General features: G+C 39.7%; 2 protein-coding genes across 6 annotated transcripts; one reads left to right on the top strand and one right to left on the bottom strand.

Annotated features, from left to right (window-relative positions):
* Positions 1-408: 408 nt before the first annotated feature.
* nr2c2 (nuclear receptor subfamily 2, group C, member 2) lies at positions 409-11,955 on the bottom strand. 5 transcript variants are annotated; one of them, XM_017409775.3, is made up of 15 exons: positions 11,794-11,954; positions 9,700-9,784; positions 9,354-9,430; positions 8,996-9,196; positions 8,784-8,889; positions 8,456-8,635; positions 6,654-6,810; positions 6,441-6,531; positions 5,969-6,114; positions 5,310-5,475; positions 4,832-4,953; positions 4,605-4,744; positions 3,164-3,301; positions 2,953-3,058; positions 409-2,674 (listed from the first exon to the last, which is right to left on the bottom strand). In XM_017409775.3, exons 3-15 carry the CDS (start codon positions 9,420-9,422, stop codon positions 2,500-2,502), a joined length of 1,797 nt encoding a protein of 598 aa, XP_017265264.1. In that variant the 5' UTR covers positions 9,423-9,430; positions 9,700-9,784; positions 11,794-11,954; the 3' UTR covers positions 409-2,499. The 5 variants fall into 5 exon arrangements, 4 of the variants coding, with proteins under 4 accessions (XP_017265264.1, XP_017265262.1, XP_017265263.1 ...); XM_017409773.3 differs by having other exon boundaries at positions 9,354-9,449; XM_017409774.3 differs by having other exon boundaries at positions 9,354-9,473.
* A 2,325-nt stretch (positions 11,956-14,280) lies between these two features.
* Positions 14,281-17,554, top strand: b3galt4 (UDP-Gal:betaGlcNAc beta 1,3-galactosyltransferase, polypeptide 4). Its single transcript, XM_017409421.3, has one exon. It carries the CDS (start codon positions 15,133-15,135, stop codon positions 16,234-16,236), a length of 1,104 nt encoding a protein of 367 aa, XP_017264910.1. The 5' UTR covers positions 14,281-15,132; the 3' UTR covers positions 16,237-17,554.
* Positions 17,555-19,494: the final 1,940 nt, after the last annotated feature.

A 19,494-nucleotide genomic window follows, 5' to 3' on the forward strand; every position in this document is an offset into this window, starting at 1 on the left:
ATATTTGCTATATTTGTACTTTTCTCTTTTGTGACATTTACTAAAAGATAAAAAAGTTTTGTTAGAGTAAAATTAATAAAATTCCCTTAAAGGAACATTTCATGGGCTAAAATAAGTCAAAAATAATTTTAAAATTATTTATCAAAACTAAATTTTGTTCTGATAGCAGTAGAATATATGCACTGTACTGCATCAATAAATTAATTTTTGATCACCATATCCTGAGAAAACCCTTTTAGTCTATTGTTATTTGAGGATATTTTTTAATGTTTCAGTAGTAAAAGACATCTCTCTAGTACAAAAAATACAAACTTTTGATATTTTTCAGAACAGTTTACAAATATTAGATATTTCTTTGACCATAAGAAACATTTTAATCCATTTAAAACATAAACAACATCACTCATGTTATATTTAATGAAGAACTGTTTATTTTGTTTAAAATGTATGGCTTCAGGGAATGTATGCCTGGAATGCTGATACAAGAACTTAGTCGTAAATACATTTGATTTATATCTGTGAGGTAGAAATGTAGGGTTGTGACCAACTCTAGCGATAAGCTAATGTTTAAATTTCTCAATTTAAACTTTTGAAGATGAGTGTCTCAGCAAAACAAAATACATTTACAGTATAAAATGTTAACAATGTAATACTCAATCCACAAAACAGAAAAATAAAATAAAATAAAATTGAAAAAAAAAATGCTGGAATTGCTCCTGGTAAATATTTTAAAGCCACAACATTTAAATCAACGTTTTTTTTCTTACTGCATTTAATAAAATGTGCATAAGCAACTTCTTCATGCATTACAATGCACTATAAAAATGATAACAATGCTCCTCATTAGGGCTGACAGCAAGATTATAAAACCCTGTTTAAAAACAACATGCACTCGTTTCAATGGCATTACATGTACAAATATCAGTTCACACCAGTGCCTTTACAAAGAGTCTACTCAGGTTTTAAACCCAAAATTACAATTGACATTTATTTCACAAGACAAGTCCTTGTTGACTTATTTACATCCCTATCATCATTCACGTTGCTGTGGATGCTTTTCTTTTCTTCCTTTTCTTTTGAACATTTATACACGAGGAGAAGCCGATGCATATCTTCATATTGTCTTCAAGACATCAATGCACTCAAGGCTGGCTTCCCTCAAAATCTCACTTGGTTTTTTTAATTCAGGGTTCCTGCCCAAAAGCATTTTAAGTACACTTAGTATGCAACAAGCAGTTTTGTTCACAACAAATGAATGTTTTCATAAAACATACAAAATGCAAAGTTTTAGTCAGCTTGAATGCAGCTGGACACCACAGAAAGCTGATTAATGTGCACCTAAAAACAGAAGTAGTAGCATAGCTACAAAAAAAAAAGCTTCTGAATCTAAATTTTTTCAGGTAATTCTGTTGAGAATAATTGTGATTATTAAAAAGAAAAGGAGGCAAATGCAGTCTTAACACTGATGGAACAAAGGGAGACAACATAGAGTTGATTGTCAATAAGGAAAAAACGAAAGTGATTGCACAGATTACACAAGAAACATAGAAGTACCACATATTAATATGTGCATGGTAAGAAAAAATACATCTTTCAGGATAATAACCAGTTGGCATTGGTTGGGTTGTTATAATAAAAATAATAATAATAACACAATAAGTTCTAGCTTGCCTAATGCTATCATAGCCAATTTATTTGAATCAACTTTAGGAATTGCATAAAAAAGTTTACTTACATTTAATATAATCAACTTCAGTTGACTTTCCAGTTATTTTATGGAGCTATAATTTGTATATTCACGATATGAGATGAAAAACAAAGCGTGTTTTCATTTAATCTGATGTGTTTTTACAGATCTTTTTTTGAAGCCTGAATTTTAAAGCACACTTGTTAGTTTTAACAGTTCATGTGCTGAAACCAACTCAAATAAACACTACAGCTTCAAAGTAAACCAGATTTACTTTGGTCTCAGGATCCCTACTAATGAGGTGAACTTTCTCCACCTGTAAGATTTCTCAAATTGAATGATATATTTGTGTGTGTGTGTATATTTTTGTGTTTTATGTAACGGCATCTTAAGCTAGTGTTCAAAGATGTATGGGAAGAAAAAGTGTTATGAGTGTGTTATGGCTTTGTTACATCAAGAACAGGCTTGGCTCACAGGCTAATGTGATGGAGATGAAGTGTGATGGCAGTGATGTTTAATGAAGTTATTAAAAGAGATGAGCGCAGTCGTAGCTGCAGAGAACCCCCGCCACATGTAGCTCCGAAAACATCTGCAGAAAACATTCCCAGTTATCCTGGATTTCTGATGCCTTGTTATTCTAATTTACCAAGAATTCACAATAAATTTCACTCCACACGTTTAGAAAAAAAGGAGTGTTACAGTATTTTGGACTGCAGTTCAGCCACAATCCTCCAGAGACCAAAAAAAAAAAAAGTACCTGAAAAGAAGACTCACAAACTTTTAAATGACAGTTCCGGGTGCTGGGAGCGACGTTATTCCACTGAGTCCGAGTCCTGGCTGTTGTACTCTGCCGTCTCCATCTTGAGGATGTAAGGAATGATGCTGTCAATAGAGACGTTGCCTATCAAGCCAGTGAAGAAGAGCTCCTCTGTGATGCTGGAGTTCATAAGGCGCAGGGCTGGGAGACGAGTCAGGATACGAGTCAACCTGAAACAAACAAACCTGCTGTGTATTTTACACATTCAAAGCACCAGGCACAGTCCTTAATTAACACCAAACTTTGTTTATATATATATATATATATATATATATATATATATATATATATATATATATATATATATATATATATATTCTAGTTAATCTAACGCTTGTGGAATATTTGATAAGTGAGCAAGGCGACAGTTTCATTCTTCTGTGAAATCTTTTAGTCTCATCTGAAAAACAACATTTATTTTAGTTGTCAAATTATGTTTCTATTGTACCTGTACATGTCATCAGGATACGTTTTCTGCACATAGTCCTGCAGCTCCATAAGTGCTTTCTCTTGGAACTTCTCAATCTGGCCGCTACTGTCCACACCTGGGTGATCTGTTGTCAAACACCACAGTTAGACTCCAGAAAACAAATACTGATAATCTACTCTTTTGGACAACAACAACATCATTATGATGACAGAATAAATCAGACTCTCACCAGGACTGAACAACACTATAGCCTTTAGGTAGGCATATTCATAGCTGTCGATCTCCAACCTCGTCATGCTGTTACAGAACTCCTGAAACTTCCAGATGTGCTCCATCACCTGTTTCACTCTTTCTCTGGACAGTTTGTCTGAAAAAGAAAGAAAATGCTCAGGTTGTTGTATCAATCTCAGCCTCCAAAGTTAGTCATGGAGGTCCTCAATGTTCTGCGCTTGGACCAATATGTTTAACTTTATATAGCTTACTAAAGACAGTATTATTAGACATCATGGTAACAATTATGCTTGTAAATCTTTAAGGCGTGCTTATAGTCATTCTAGCTGGTTGATTTTGTGTACAAGTATAAAGTAAATGGCTAGAAAATGTGTTTATAAGGCAGCCAGATCAAAGACAAGTTTGTATTTAGTATGTGAAAATTAAGTCATCCTTCTCTTACCTTTATAATTTAACCAAAATTAGGAACATCCTGCAGAAAAGCTAAATTATGCATTTGTTGCATGCATTTCTAGGTTGGACTATCATGATTCTTTAAAAGCCAGTAGCTAATTCGCCACATTTTGGCAAGAGCTCTGATGAGATTTACCAGAATAGGTCATATTTAACAGTAGGTCATATTTTTCCAATTTCAGCTTCTATAAAATTTAAAATCCTTTTAAACAAACAACCTTCTTAATGACCAAACATCATTATATCTTTAAGGCCTCATAGTTCCATTTTTTTCCAAACAGAGCACTTTATTCTCAAACTTCAGACTTTCCTGGTTCCGAGAGATTTTTAGAGCTTTCATTTATCGGGATTAGTTTGGATCTGAGAGGCAAACGCTCTCTATACTTATAAGACTGGACATAAAACTTTATTTTTCTAATTAACATTATAAATAAGGCTGGCTTAGGTGACCTTCATCCCTCCCATGATGCCCTGAGGACTCTCTGTTTTTAACTTCCCTTGTACGCATCTACCATTTTTGCTGTCATTCATTTTTGCTTTTTCTTAACAGGAAAATTTGATATGATCTATTAGCTTCCTTACAACTTTTCATGAGCTGACAGGATACAAATACATACAGACAGAGTTGTATTCTATTAATTTAGATTTGATTAAGAACGATCTGAACTAAACTTGATTACGTTTCTGTGCCATTGAGAATGTGCTATATAAATATAATGGCCCATTTTATTTTGTTGATTTGAATAAGGTAACTACAAACATGCTGTCACTTTTAAATCGGCTTTAGTCCATCAGTGTTAATCAGTAGCAAACACAACTTGAGAACAAAGCTGTTTGACAAGATGCTCAGACTGACCTTACAGCCTACTGTAATCAACAATGACAACAATCTAATAACAGCTTTAAAATAAAAAAACACATTTGTTTACTCCTGTTCATACGTGTGCTTCCTACTGTGAAATGATGACGAAGTCTTTGGTCCGTACCGTCCTGGATGCTGCTTTGCAGGTGGTTAATGATGGCAGCGAGGATGGTCGATAAGTTCATCACATGAGCGCATTGAGCGAGACCCAACGTGAACAGCTCGTTCCAGCAGGCTCGCACCAAACTGGTGTTTGCCTCCTGACTGGGAGACACGGAAACACATATGACACAGGCGGCTGCAGTGTTACTTTGTAACAGGAAGGCTCTCTTGTGTCGCATGTTCTCATACCCAAGAGCTGAAAAGGCAGGGATGGAGCGTGCCCAGTGCATGGAGAGGAAAAGGAGCCTGGATGCTGACTCACAGATATAGTGTACATTCAGATACTCGGGCATGGGGCTGGGCATGGTCAGCTGAAGAAAAGGAGGGATATTAAAGAAGAAAATAAAACAAGTAAAAAAAATCAAATTTAAAAAAGAAAACTCCAAAAACAATCTTAATTGCTGCGTTCCCAAAAGGCAGTTAAGGCTCATTTCACATGAACAAATGTCCAAAATCTTGACTTTTTACTTCCTAAAAATAGTAAACCCTTCTCTTACTATATTTCCTGTCTATATTTCTTGGTGTTTTAGCCAAAATATATTCTCAAAAAGTGTCTGTACTTGTCAACAAGTCACTTGAATACCCGTTTTAAGAAAGACGTGTTTTGTAATGCTGTGTATATGTCTCGTTTTCCTTCCAATTAGCTTTATAAGAGGAGTTCACCCACCTTAAAACTGACATGGCTGTCTGTGAGCAGCGGCCCCTCCACCTCGATGATAGGCGTCTCCTGGTCATGACCGATCAGCTGGATGGTTGTTTCACTGACACACTGCGACTTCTCAGACAGATTTTCTTCAGATGGGTTGAAGACTTTGGCCAGAGTGTCAAAGGCACTGTATAAAATACACACAAACAGCTTTTTTTTTTACATAAAATGTTCCCGCTTGTGCAACATCCAAAGAATATCTAAACACCCGAGTAACAGCAAATAAATCTAAATTTCTTGAATTAAAGTTTTTCCTCTTTTTTTCCCTGCAATTATAAGTTTCTTTGTTGTGGTTGTGTGACACAGAATTTATACACAGTTCATAAATCCAATAAAAACAAAAAAGTCAAATGAAAAAATAACAACATGATGCTATTTAAAATGTTGAGAACAGGATCATGTCAGTGCTTAAATAACTCGATTGAACGTGGCCCATTTCTAATAAATAACAATTAAATCAACATTTTTAAACTTCTTTTATTATAACAAATACATATATTCCACTTAGATATTTCTGTCTATGCTCACAGTCATTTATGTATAATTAGCCACTAACCTGACACATGAGGTTAAATCTAATGAGGCAAAAATGAGCCTAACTTTGAACGGGACAAACTGACCGTGTTATTTCGCTGGCAGACTGCTCCTCCTGTTGGCTGTCTGAGGTATCACCGTTGTTCAGGTTTTCTTTCAGAGAGTCACTCAGGTTGGCTAAAGATGTCACTACGCTGGCTAGCGTCCCCAGATCTCCCTGTCCTGAATCCATCTGTAGGCAAATCACACGGTGTTGAATATATTCAATCACATAAATCAACTACATTAAGACTACTGCATGTGACTCAAAAGTTGCAATATGAAGCAGTGTTTGGAGCAAAGGGAGACAATGAGCAGGAGAAAAAAAAGACATGAGGTGCAGCTGCCAGGAAAAAGACAAAGAGGAGAAATATGGATGCTGTTAGGACATGGAGATAGTTGGAGTGAGGACAGAGGACGCAGAGGACAGAGTTAGATGGAGGATGACTCGCTGTGGTCACAACTGAAAAAGGAACAGCCAAAAGACTGTAGCACTGGCTCTTGGAGGATCAAACTTACCTTGGAGTCTGCTGCGAGCAGCAAAGTTCCATCAGTCTGGATGACTGGCTGCTGGATATTCACCAGCATCCCCTGGTCCAGTAGACTGGATCTGCACAACACAGAGCCTTACATAAACAACCTTATAAAATACATAATCGTTTTAATCTTTACAATAGAGCAGCTGAAAGACATCAGACCTAACGTTTGTCTGTAGCTCTGATTTCCACTGACCTGGAGCCATCTGTATCTGTATCGGAGATAAAGGTTGGTGTGGCGATCAGAGGGCTGTTCAGGTCCTTACGGATGTAGATCTTCTGAGTGGAGGCGGCACAGTTAGCATGCCTCTCTCTAGGCATGATGTCAATAGGCTTCCTCTCACTCTGAACGGCTAAACAAAGTCAGCAAGCAGACTGCAGTTTAATTTTCCTGATGCTTAGAACATGATAGTATTAAGAATATGAAGAATATGAGGTAATCTTGTACTAATAATAAAACTGTGCTATAAAGAAAATCTTATTTTTAAGCAGAATACTCATGTTTCACTACTAATGCTGAAAGCCCCTTACTTTGCTACACTTAGGTTGTATTTTTTTAAATCAATCTGGCCTTCGAATATAACATTTTACACAGGAGAACCATAACATGACTTTTTATTTCAGCTGTATTTACATGTAAATTCCCTATAATAAAGTTATCTGTGCAGCTCACAGCTGCCATCAGCCTGCAGAGGTGAGGAGAGAAAACTGCTCCTACAGGTAAAAATGGCCATGCTTCAGGCACCACTGCACTAACCTCATTTCAGTTGCATTTAAAAAAAATGATTTGGATTAAGTTGCTTTTCTGACAACATTAAGGAGAAATTGTAAGCAAGCCAACAACTTTCTCTAGCTGTGTTTAAACTGGGAAGTTGCCCATTTAAACAGTTTCCTTTAAGAAGAATCCACTATGTGGTAGACGGCTGTTGATGAATTTCGAAAACTACTTGAACATAGCGACAATATGCTGTAATTATAGGCTGTTTATGTTAATAAACTAACCCCTGCAGAATACAATGGGATATATGTCAAAATATGAAGTTGAAGCTATAATATTTCTAGCTTTAAATAAGAATGTGTAGTTAACGACTCCTTAATGATATAAAATCTGTGTTTAGTACACTTTCTGAATGTACTGTTTCTAATTACACCAGTGACTCACACAAACATGATCTGCAGTTACAGCTATGTCACAAACCTAAATGCATTACATTTATCAATTAATAATAACCAAGAAGCACAATTAAACATGTTTTGGAACTGTTTTGGAGTCACTGTTGTATCACGTGTGCATATAATTTTAACATTATCATTGAGGCTTGCATCTATAAATCTATGCATTTTAATATGTTTACTGTTCAGACTTAACAACTAAAGTTTTAAATGTAGCTTCAGCATTATCTGCCTTGGGCTTTTTTGGATGAGTCAGAAAATTATAAAACGGAGGACTAAATATTGGCATCTGCATAATCTATTGCTTTATAACTGCTAGCTTCAGGCTACAATACATCATAGTGTCAACTGTTATAGTGTATTGACTTTTTAATACACTACTATTACAGTAGCAAGTGAGGAGTTTTTAGTGCACTATATAGCAGATGAAAAACCGCAGTTGCAATTTTCCAACAGCATTGCAAAATGGCTGCGTTATTACACAATGAACTAAATAGTGAAAGAGAAAAATCTCAGTTTCAAGCAGAAGACAAAGAGGAAGCATGGCTGATGCCAGTGAAGAAAAAAATAAAAACCTCTGTCACTGCTTCATTTGATTTAAACCGAATATTTTTATGTAATTTGTGATTTAAAAAACAGCTAAAACGTCAATAAACTGCCCTGTCCTATGTCATACTACACCAAATATTTATAGTAGGTGGATAATTTACATTTTTCAGAACCTCCTGAGTCTATAAAGGTAAAATGATTAAAGTCATGGGTTTAAAACCCCTAAACTTCATGACATTACATGGTGTGTGTAATCAGCCAGTGTTACAAACTCACAATCAGTTTTCATCCCCATTGTAAGGCATTTCTTGAGCCGACAGAACTGGCAGCGGTTGCGGTGATGTTTGTTGATGACACAGTCCTGTTTACTGCGGCAGCTGTAGGTCAGATTCTTCCTCACGCTCCGTTTGAAGAAACCTTTACATCCCTCACAACTGACCGCTCCGTAGTGACGCCCTGAGACAAAACGAGAGCGTCTGAGTCACTGTGAGCATGTGGGGGGAAGAGTGCGAACGAACTGCTGGACAGCACATCAGGACGCATTTCTTAGATTACAAGCCAAGTGTCAGGTGTTGAAGTATAGGTGTAATGTAAGCTGGAATACCTGAAGCTTTGTCACCGCACACCACACAGTACTCCACTGGCTGAGGTCGACTTAAATCCCCTGACTGTCCTAACAACCGCTCCATTGACACTGGGTCTGTGAGAATCTGAGGAATAAAAAAAGCAGGCTTTTTAGTTTCAACGCAGAAACGCAGCTGAAATTCTCCAGACAAACACTTTCTACTACGGGGCGATATCATGGGAGAAGCGTACCTGTATTCTTCCTGGCATCAGACTGTCTGCGGCAGTGAAGATGACCTGCTTTGCGTTGTGAGTCTCCGGCGAGGCCAGGATAACCTTGCTTGCTCCTGAGCTGTCAGCCGTGGCCAGAATGAACTGCTGCTTCGGAGCACTGGACGGGTTCATCGCGGTCACTATCTGGATCTTCTGACCTGTCTGCTGGTCTGTTACAATCTGAAGGTGTGAGAGATGCAAAAGGCAGACAGAAAAACAGGAGCCTACTTGAATGCGGCTGAAGAAAAGAGTTACACTAATTAAAGAAATGTCTACTCTAGCTAGTGCTAAAAAAAACATCAACAACTGTCACATCCTCCGATTTTTGGGAGGTTACCTGTATTCGCTGTGGTGTTGTGGCAGGCTCGGTGGAGATGACCTGAAAGCGCTGGGGGGACTCACTCATCACTGAGTCTGGTGAAGGGGACAACCCCTAACCCAGTTAGACACAGATGATCTACGTTAATATACAAGTTTTTGCAGGTAAGTATTTCTAATGCATATGTAGTTATATAGCATTGTATTCACTTGTGATATTTCAAGAGGGAGCTGAGCACCTAAATATTTCTCAAAAGTAAACACACGGCCAAAAAGAGGGCAAAGTTCTCGATTTGAAATACTTCAACGGAAATTTTTAGTTTATCAGGAAACAGACCGATGAAAACCTTTCCCCGCTCGCTCACCTCTGCCTCGTGCTCAGTGTCTGCTTTCTGCTGAGGGGGCAGATTCAGGTTGGTCGTCATGACGGTACGAAGTCATTAGTGAGGCCTGTTTTGAGGGATGTCAAAGACGTTAGTCAATCACAAACGCTCCAACGATCATGTAAATTTGGATCATTAAAACAGTGCTGGCTTCGTTTGGATGGTTTGGCTTGATTTGCAGTCTTGCAGAAAAAAAGATGCATATACCTAAAACATTATTTCAAAACCTGAACATCAAACCCAAGAGACCATGATGTTAATGAGCATCTGTATCGCCCGCTGCCAAAGACGAAGGGACAATAATGTTTTTGTTTGTGTCTATGCACGTGTTTATAAAATATCTCATGAACCACTGGATTGATTTTGGTGAAACTCTCGCAGCAATCATTGGATGTACATCTACAACTGCTTTTGAAACCGACCTAATTTAAGATGGACACCACAGCTAAAACATATTAGTTATAGTTATAAGTGGAATTTACAGTTATAATAAACTAAAGTGCGATCTGACAGTAGAGTTATCCTCAACACATAGTCACACTCTCACGTGAGTTTGTGCAAGTCATTCACAAGGTTGGATCAAAATGCCGATAACCCTGTACCTCCTCATCATAAGATGATCTTAGTTTAAAAGTCTAACATGAAGGGTGGCGGGTGATATGCATTCCTTTGAAGAATTCTAGGTCTTTTATTCTACTTTTTCCATCAATCGCCTGCTTAACTTCAAACTTAACTATGGTTTTGTTTACTTGACATTATACTAAAACAAAAAGTGTGTTTTGACAGCCTTAGCAAAAACAGATTAATGTGCCTAGGAGGGTAAACAACATTATGCTGCCATTATACGCAGCTGCTCTGGAAAATTAGCCAGCATGATTGTGGAAGCATACAGAAGTTAGGGTATTTATTTATTTATTTGGTAAACAGTGTGAGTTTTAAAAGGTGCCCATTATGCATATGTGTTGTAATGAAATAATTTTAGAAAACTGTGGTATTATGGGTGCTGAAAAACAGAAGTCAGTGTTTCACTTCTGATTCTTAGTCTAACACTCTTTAAAGCATATTGCCTAGGGCTGCACATTATCAGAAAAAAATAAACTGCATTGTGTGATATTATTGTTTAATACTGCAATCACAATATTGAACTAAACCAGGTGTTAAATTGGGCTGGCTCCAAAATTTAATCAGATGTATATGTAATTCCATTGATTATTCCTGTTAAGTTTTATTGAAATTCGTTCAGTGGTTCATGAGATACTTTGGTAACAGACAGGCACGCAAACACACGCACACACAAACATTATCGCCCGCGATAACAACTGCCTTTGAAATGCAATTCGCAAGAACAAGGAGAAGCTCCGAAAAGGGCGTACTTCAGCTGGGGTACATTTTTTAGCACAACACCGGCTCATTTCCAAAGGGAGGAGCGAGTGGACTCAAGCCGTTCACTGATTGGCCAAACCATATGTCAATCATCGACTCTACTCCAAACACATTACTGTACAGAACAAAATGGAGAATATGGCAGCCAGCCAATAATACCGCAGACATAATGATAATTAATATATTTAAGCAGTTTTCCTTCAAGACAGCGGAGTGGGTGACAGCTGATATTGTGATGGTAAATCTATAAAACCCAGCTGTGATAAAATAAAACGCAGTGACATAATAATTTTTTATGCACACATGTCGTCCCCGGGATGGCAAAGGTAAAAGGGTCGAGTTCAACCAAGAGTGCGCGGCTATCCGGGGCTAGCTAGCAAAGCTAACTCGCCGCAAATAAACGCGACGTGAGCAAAAATGTAAAAAGCTGAATACGGTCCCATTGTGACTGCCATCTTAGCGTGCAGACATCGGCCCAGACTAAGCTGACAGCGCTGTCATGTGTTCAACACCCAGATAAAGGGCGTCTGAGCTCCGGCTGCTCCGCCTGGGAGCCGAGCGGAGCAGCCGGAGACGGACGGCAGGAAGGGCGCTCCGCATCGGCTAGCCGACAAGCTAACCGGGAGATTAGCTCTTTTCAGACCCACAACCACACGAAGCTTTGGGTGCTTTAAATCCAGAAATGTCACTTACCCCCCAAAGAAGCAAATTTAAGGCGTTTTGCTGTTTTAAAAAAATATTATTGTTGCGGCTTTCTTCTGTTAAAGGTCATAGTTCGTGACCCCACACCGCCAGCGCACTGACGATGATGATGATGATGATTTTTTTCCCCCTTCTTCCTCCCTTTCCGCGTGCTCGAACACCCCCCCACCCCACCCCTGGCGCGAGCCAGACAGGACTGACGTCATTATGTCTGTCTCCAGACTTTAATGTGGAGTTATTTCTAAGAAATCAACGCAGCGCGGCCAAAGCTTCGGCTCAGCTCAAGTTTCTTTACAACAATCACCAAAAATAAAAAAATAAAAATAAAAAGGTCAGTTTTAAACCCGGCTGGGCGCAGTCCAGTTCATCCTGGTTCAATCTGATTACAGCTCAGTCTGAAACAGATAAACTCCACTTTATTGTTTCAGTCCTGTTTAGCTTTAACTTGTTCCCAGGAGAGGATAAACACTGAAGACTGATTTAAGACCTCACTACCATTAAACACCACTCTGTAGGTCATCTGCAGTGTTTAAAATTCTTCAGCTGGACCTAGAGTTATCCCAGATTTATCTTCAAGTGTTAGACATAAAAGTGTGTGTGTGTGTGTGCGTGGGGGGGGGGGGTAAACAAACTCCACAGACTTGTGGAAATATTCACGTTTTCTCGTGAAGTTAGAGGAAAGAACGAGTGTAATGTCATCACAAAGATCAGGTATTTGTTATTTACAAGTTAATATTTATCGACTTGATCACTCTGGTTTAGACCGTGCGTTTGGATAGACAACAGAGATCATGTCTGTCATGTTTCAAAACATCATTTATAATGTTACCTACAAGAATTCATGACGTGTCTTAATTGAATAAACCCACAACTGTTGTTTCCAAACATAATGAAACACATTATTCTGCAATCTAAGCAGGACTGCATGGACAAAATGGGGAAAATACACAAAACCCTTATGAATTTATGACTATCGCTGCACAGAATCCACTTGAAGAACATCACAGGCAACAAAAGTTGTGATAAACCTTATTTTATTTTCCGCCCTTCACCTCTGTTATCGCAACATTCACATTCCTTCTGCGTTTCACCATCTCCGTAATCTAAATCTGGTGTGGGCATCAGGGGCGGCGAGGATCCATCTGACAGACTGAACATGTTCAGACAGAGCTCGAATGCTTTTCCACCTGGAACAAAAACAGTTTACTGCAGTTCAAGCAGGTTTTTTGCAGTGCTGATATTGCACATATTACGCTGCAATGGCAAGAAATGTTTGAGATATTGTGCAACCCTTCCTGTGAAGAGTTGCACAATATTATATATATATATATATATATATATATATATATATATATATAATATTATATACAAAACAAATGTCCAAAACCTGTTTGCTTGTTTCCCTTCCCCATAACTTCCTTATTTGGATATTTAAACTTAACTGTGTGAATAAATGAAGCAGGGTTGTCTCTTTGTTCTTTTTCTGTTTTTTCAACTTCCTCAAACAAGGTGATTAGATACACCTGAGCCCAATGTGCTTTTGGACCTGCTCACCCTGGTTATGGCTTATCCTGATTTTTCTGACGTTGTGCATCCTTTACACCAGGGGTCTCCAATCCTGGTCCTCGAGGGCCACCATCCTGCATGTTTTCCTTGTTTCCCTGCTCCAACACACCTGATTCAGTGGTTAAATCACCTCTTCATGTTCTGCAGGAGCCTGTTAATCACCCATTGATTCAAATCAGGTGTGTTGGAGCAGAGAAACAAGTAAAACCTGAAGGATAGTGGCTCTCGAAGCCTAAGAAGGCCTCACCCTGCTTTACAATGTCAAACATGTTTTTGTTTTTTGCCTTACTTGAAAGAAAACTGATTTTTAAAACCTACCACCTCATGCTGGCTTCCATCTTTGTTAGTTTTGAGCCAAACTGCAGCAATGTTTGAACTTAGTTGCACAGAAAGCTACTTTTATATTGAAGCAGTTATTTTAATTAAGATACTTGGAACCTCTGATGCTATAATTTTTAGTTTTAAACCTTAGCAGTATGAGTATACGCCCTATGGCAAAAAGAAAAAAAGAAAATATCACTCATTGTAAGTTTAGATTACCCCACTGGAGCAAAATTACTATTTTCTGTGTGTCAAACTCTGCTGCCTTTGGTTATTTTCAGAGATTCAACGAAAGAAATTGGAGTAAATGATGTCTTTGTGATGAGCTGCTAACAAAGATATTATTTTAAATGGATCATTTGTTGTTATTGCAACAAATCATCCATCTCTTGAGTCTTTCTATTTATGCCTGAATAATTTATAGATAGGCCAGAGAAAACCTTGCAATCAAGACCACTTTAAAACGCTGCAAGAAATTTTGTCTGCTCAGAAGCAACGTGTGAAAGAAATATGGGATAATTCAGGACATGGGACATGTGTAGCTTGTATTATACAATGCAGCAGTATTGTCAATACTCTAGCAAGTTAGAATTACTCGAAAACAAAGTGGCATTAATTTTGTGTTACATACATTTGTCTGTTTTGAGTGTGTGTGGAAAATAATTAGTCCTTTTTTGAACGGCTTTATGTTACAAAAGGAAAAACGTTACCGCAGAATGGCCACTAGATGCCGCCAAAAACCACCAGGTGATGGGGGACTGCAGAAGGACAATAGGAGAACTGCAGACAATCAAACGAGCAACTATATGATAAATATAATCCTTTTAGTATTTATTCACTGTTATTTTGTCTGTAAGCTGGGATGGCATCTTCTGACTCGATATGAAAGGTTATCTTTTACAGTCTTTTACAGATCCGGATGTAGAGATTTTCAGGATATATTTTTTTTCTAAGCCAGGAGGAGTTTCGCCATTATTAGCTTTAAAAACCAATGTCCCCGCTCTAATCCTTTTGAAATGTATAGCTGTAAATAGCATGCCCGGGATTTAGAGCGTTTTCCCACCACCGTTTAAATAGCCTGTCAGTGGAACCAGAGGAACGTGGTGTGGTTGACACATCAAACACGGAGCGACGGATCAGTTCTGCATCGGTCCCATCAGGCTCACAGACCGACTATCACAGGAGTGAGGGGGAGAAGAGAGAGAGAGAAAAAAGCCCTGCTCTGGTCTGCAGCCTGATCGATCGAGCCTTTTGCGCAGCTGCATATCCCACTTCTCCAAACTGAGTGGGCTGCTCGCTGCCGCGCTGCGTCCTCCTCCCTGGCTCAGAGGAGCGACGAGGACTGGATCTAAAGGAGGAGCTCGGGATGTCCGTTAAGTAACGCCGGGAGCACAACGGGGGGATTCGCAGCCGCTGCAGAGGGAGAAGACCGGAGAGGACAGAATGATGGTCGGGAGGGGACTGTGCAAGCCCCGGCTTGCAAAGCGCAGACTCTGGTTCCTGCAGTTTCTGTGCGCCGCCATGGCGTGCGCAGCCCTGATGGCGCTGCTCTTCGTGGACCTCATCGAGTCGTGGGTCACCTCCATGGGCATGATGGGCGCGGAGCCCGCTGCCGTCGTCGCACCTCCGCAGAGCGTCCCCTCCACCAGACCCGAGGAGTTCCTCCTGATGCCCAGCCCGCTCGTGTGCCAGCGCGCCAAGCCTTACCTCATCGCCATGGTTACCACGGCTCCCGCCAATCGGCGCGCCCGCCAAGCCATACGGGACACCTGGGGGGGAGAGGTGGAGGTGAGAGGCCTGCGGGTCATGACCCTCTTCATGGTGGGCGTGACCTCTGACCCCGGACTCGGGAAGCTGCTGATAGAAGAAGCCCGAGAGAGAGGAGATCTGATTCAGGGGCGCTTTTTGGACACCTACTCCAACCTGACCCTGAAGACCCTGGCCATGCTGGGCTGGGCCCGCAAGTTCTGCCCTCAGGCCCACTTCATGGCCAAGGTGGATGATGACGTCCTGTTCAACCCCAGGGCCCTTTTGCACTTCCTGAACAAAAGCCGTAACCCCTATGAGCAGGGAGACTTGTACCTGGGCAGGGTGCATCTCCATGTGGCTCCCGACCGTGACCCGGACAGTAAGCACTACCTCCCTTCGGGGGCCTACCCTTCATCTGTCTTTCCAGACTATTGCAGCGGTACCGCCTACATCCTGTCCCGCTCCGCACTGCTCAAAATCTCCCTGGCAGCCTCAGCATCACCTCTGTCCACACCCCTGCCCCCCGAGGATGTCTTTGTGGGTCTGTGCGCCCGGGCGGCTGGAGTGCCACCCGAGCATTGCCCTCTCTTCTCTGGTGGTCCATATGTGCCGTACGGACGCTGCTGCTACCAGGCCATGGTGTCCATCCACCACATCTCACCCAGGGAGATGCTGCAGTACTGGCAGGATGTCCACGCACCTCCACCCTGCTCCTGGCTGAGCCAACGGGCCTCTCTGGGGGTGTGCAAAGTCAGGGCCATGCTGGGCACCGTCCTGGGGCTGGAACAGGGACTGTGAAGGTTAACGAATAAGGACTCAGTAGGACGTGTGTGTGCGTGCGTGTGTGTGTGGGGGGGTCACCTCATTTCCCTAATGTGAATAGCACAAGTGCTCTTCAGGCTGCAAATTTGTGTGCACTGAGAAAAATTTATTTCAATTTTGTTTTAGAGTTGTATTTTTATAAACACTTCACTTTATTTCATTACCTTTTGTTTTTTCAGCAAAAAGTGATACTAAGTTGTCTGTAAAACTTTGTTAAACTGACAGAAACTGTAGGTGTAGAGCCAATATTTGCACACGGTCATTATGCGGCGAGGAAATCCAGCTGATTGTAGGATATATGTGCATAAAATTGCTTTCTGTCACAATAGACCTGATATTTTTAGGCTGCCACCCTCATGGGATATTTATATTTAGACACCTGCGCAGTCTTTCACCAAGGTATTTATTGGTACTAGTTAGTCTGAATGCATGTCTTTAAAGAAAAAAAACAACTAATTTTTAAACTCAGCTAAACAAAATAATGTCAGGAGAAGAGCCATAAAGTCTGACTTCATCACCTTGGCTGGAACTTAATAATCAAAACCTCAAATGGAATTGGCACTTAGTCGAGCTTCCACAATCACTGAGTTCTGATTACATCGACTTTTCTTTCTTTGTCTCAGTCTACAACAGTAATTGCGGCACAGAAACAGCTGTAGTGCTATTAAATGTAACTTTTCTGTGACATAGTAAAACCTGTGACAAAGGGAGTGTCGTAAATTTGCACTTATTTGCATGACCTGTTTTTTTGTTTTTTTTTTTCATTTTTTTTGCAATGTTTGAGCAGAAGTCTTTGCAGCTACTCAGGAAATGTAAGGTTTTGTTGGTTAATTTATTTCAGACGACAATAAAGCCACACGTGTAAACGAAAGAAAACTGTTTCTGCTCGACATCCATCCATCCATTCATTTTCTTTACCCGCTTTTTACTTTCCAGGTCACGGGGGAGCTTCAGCAGTCTTTCTGCTTTCTGTATTTTCTTTTTTTATGGCTTTAAAATCAATTTCTTCTAACTTGTCACAGCTATGAATACGCCGAGCTGTTATTTTCCCATCTAAAGTACACTGAGCTGTGGTTTTGCAAGAAATCTCCCTGAAATGAAAGGCCTCACATTCCTTGAAGGACTGCATTTCCTCCCACTCTGCTTTTCATGCCAGAGTTTTACACTAAGATCATCTTATATTGAGAAAAAATGGAGTTGTAGCCACTTTGGTCAAACCTTGAAAATAACTTTCTGCACGATCTCGTGCACGATCACAAGATGCCATGTTCAGAGAATGTGTTGTGAATGACTCTCAGCAATTAGATTAAAAATTCAAAAAATTTAGCTCAGTGTCTGCTAAACTGACTGAGCTATAACCGTTTTTGTGTTGGCTGAGGCTGATTAGCTGTGGCGGCCATCTTGAATTGGATTAACTCCAAAACGTAATCAATTGTAGAGGTACATCCAGTTATTACTTTTTGAGAGTTTAATTAAAAATCATCCCAGTGGTTCATAAAATAGTTTGCTGAAAGACAAAGAGAGTTGACTAAAACAGTTAACACTACAGTTTTAAGCAAAGATCTTGCACGAGTAGCACTTGGAGTATGTGTTACAGAGATCTCTGAGCTACAACCACACCAAGATTTAGCACAACATCTGTAAAATTGGTTGAGTTACAGTCATTTTTGTGTTTTCTAAGGTCAGTTGACTGAGCAGACATATTAACTTGGGTTAACTTCAGAAGTTAATCATTCATTTTCCTGAATGTTTTATTAAAATCTGTCTAATGATTCACGAGATATTTTACAACAGAAATTAGGAACCTTCCGGTTTGACCTGAGAAAACTTATATTAATAGCTTTGGACACCCTCGCTCATCATACTGTCCTGCTGTAAATGAATCAGTCTGATTAGTATTCACATATTTACCTTGCTTTACATGTAAATGTGAACCTAATATAAGAGTTTCGAAAGTCTGATCACACATGACAGGCTTGGGTGTATTTTAGACAACTTGTTGATGAATTTCCTCAAACAAACCAAAAAACTTGAGGTTCTTCCTCATTAGTACCGCGGGTTTTATTTCTGCTCTTTGATGTTGCAAGTTCAGACCGGTAGCCAGCTTGGTTGTGTGGTTGCACAACTATTTTTGTTCAGACACATTCTTTTAAAAGTCATTGGTGCTCCAAAGTTGTTTTGCTGAACAGGTTAAGTTGGTTGTATACCCGATGATGTTCAGGTTTTTTCTTTTATATCTGTGCAACACTCATTTTTTGGTCTTGATTTGTGTGATCTTTTAGGGAAAAAAAGATTTTCCTCTTGTGAACCTGTCACGGAAGCTGTTGTTGTTTACTATTCTGTAGACCGCGGCTCACGTAGTCATTACATACAGGATACACTGTGTCCCTTTGTGTTCTTGCTAATGACTATACATCTGTTATGAAAATTGCATCTATTTTTACTGAAACACACCCTTCTCCACACACATCCTGCTTTATCTGCTTTCAGGACTATTCATGAAGGTGTTTGCCTCACCTCAAACTCTGCCAAGTCGCAAACATGCATCCGCTCGCCCTTGGTAATTTTTGCCTTTTGTTGTCAATATAAAATTTGACTGGATTTTTAATTTGATTATGAGTAACAGTAATAAAAAATACTTCAAAATAGTGGAGTTAAACAGAGAAAAAACGTTTTAAATACAAACTAATTTAAAACTAGAGAAATGGCATTTTCTGCAAAAATGCAGCCGGTGTCAAATGACTGCTGAAATGTGCTTAAGAAGCTGCTGACGCTAAAATAAGCAGAACACGAGCTAAAAGCTAAAAGTAGCAAAAAAAAAAGACAAAAATAGAGCAACTATGCTGAGTCAGATTTCAAAGCGAACAATGACTTTAAAGGAATATGAGAGTAATGGGGTTTTTAAATCAAATCAGAGATTCTCAGTTGGATTGAGCTCTGGGCTCTGATTAGACCATTTCAAAACCTTTTAACTGTTTCTGCTTAAACTGGTGGAGTGCTGCTTCAGCAGAGAGTTTAGGGCCATTGTCCTGCTGGACAGTGACCAGCCTCAAAAAACAAGTTTCCCTCAAAAAGTTTTTGTTGTGTTTTGCTCCGTCCATCTTTCCTTCATCTATGACTGTTTTTCTAGTCCCTGTTGATTATCAAAAAAATAAAAAGGCAACCCCACAGCATGACACTGCCACCACCATGCTTCACTGTGTTCTCAGCATGATAAGAGGTGGTTAATTTACC

Source organism: Kryptolebias marmoratus, linkage group LG8 (genome assembly GCF_001649575.2).
Source record: "Kryptolebias marmoratus isolate JLee-2015 linkage group LG8, ASM164957v2, whole genome shotgun sequence".
Taxonomy (NCBI): Eukaryota; Metazoa; Chordata; class Actinopteri; order Cyprinodontiformes; family Rivulidae; genus Kryptolebias; species Kryptolebias marmoratus.

Bases quoted from the DNA above. Each gene is read 5' to 3' on its own strand.
- b3galt4 (XM_017409421.3), top strand. From the start codon at position 15,133: ATGATGGTCGGGAGGGGACTGTGCAAGCCCCGGCTTGCAAAGCGCAGA.
- nr2c2 (XM_017409772.3), bottom strand. From the start codon at position 9,759: ATGACGACCAACCTGAATCTGCCCCCTCAGCAGAAAGCAGACACTGAG. The intron at 9,197-9,353 runs GTAACCTCCCAA...TCACACCTTCAG, and splicing joins CAACACCACAGCGAATACAG to ATTGTAACAGACCAGCAGAC. The intron at 6,811-8,455 runs GTGAGTTTGTAA...GACTTTGTTTAG, and splicing joins AATGGGGATGAAAACTGATT to CCGTTCAGAGTGAGAGGAAG.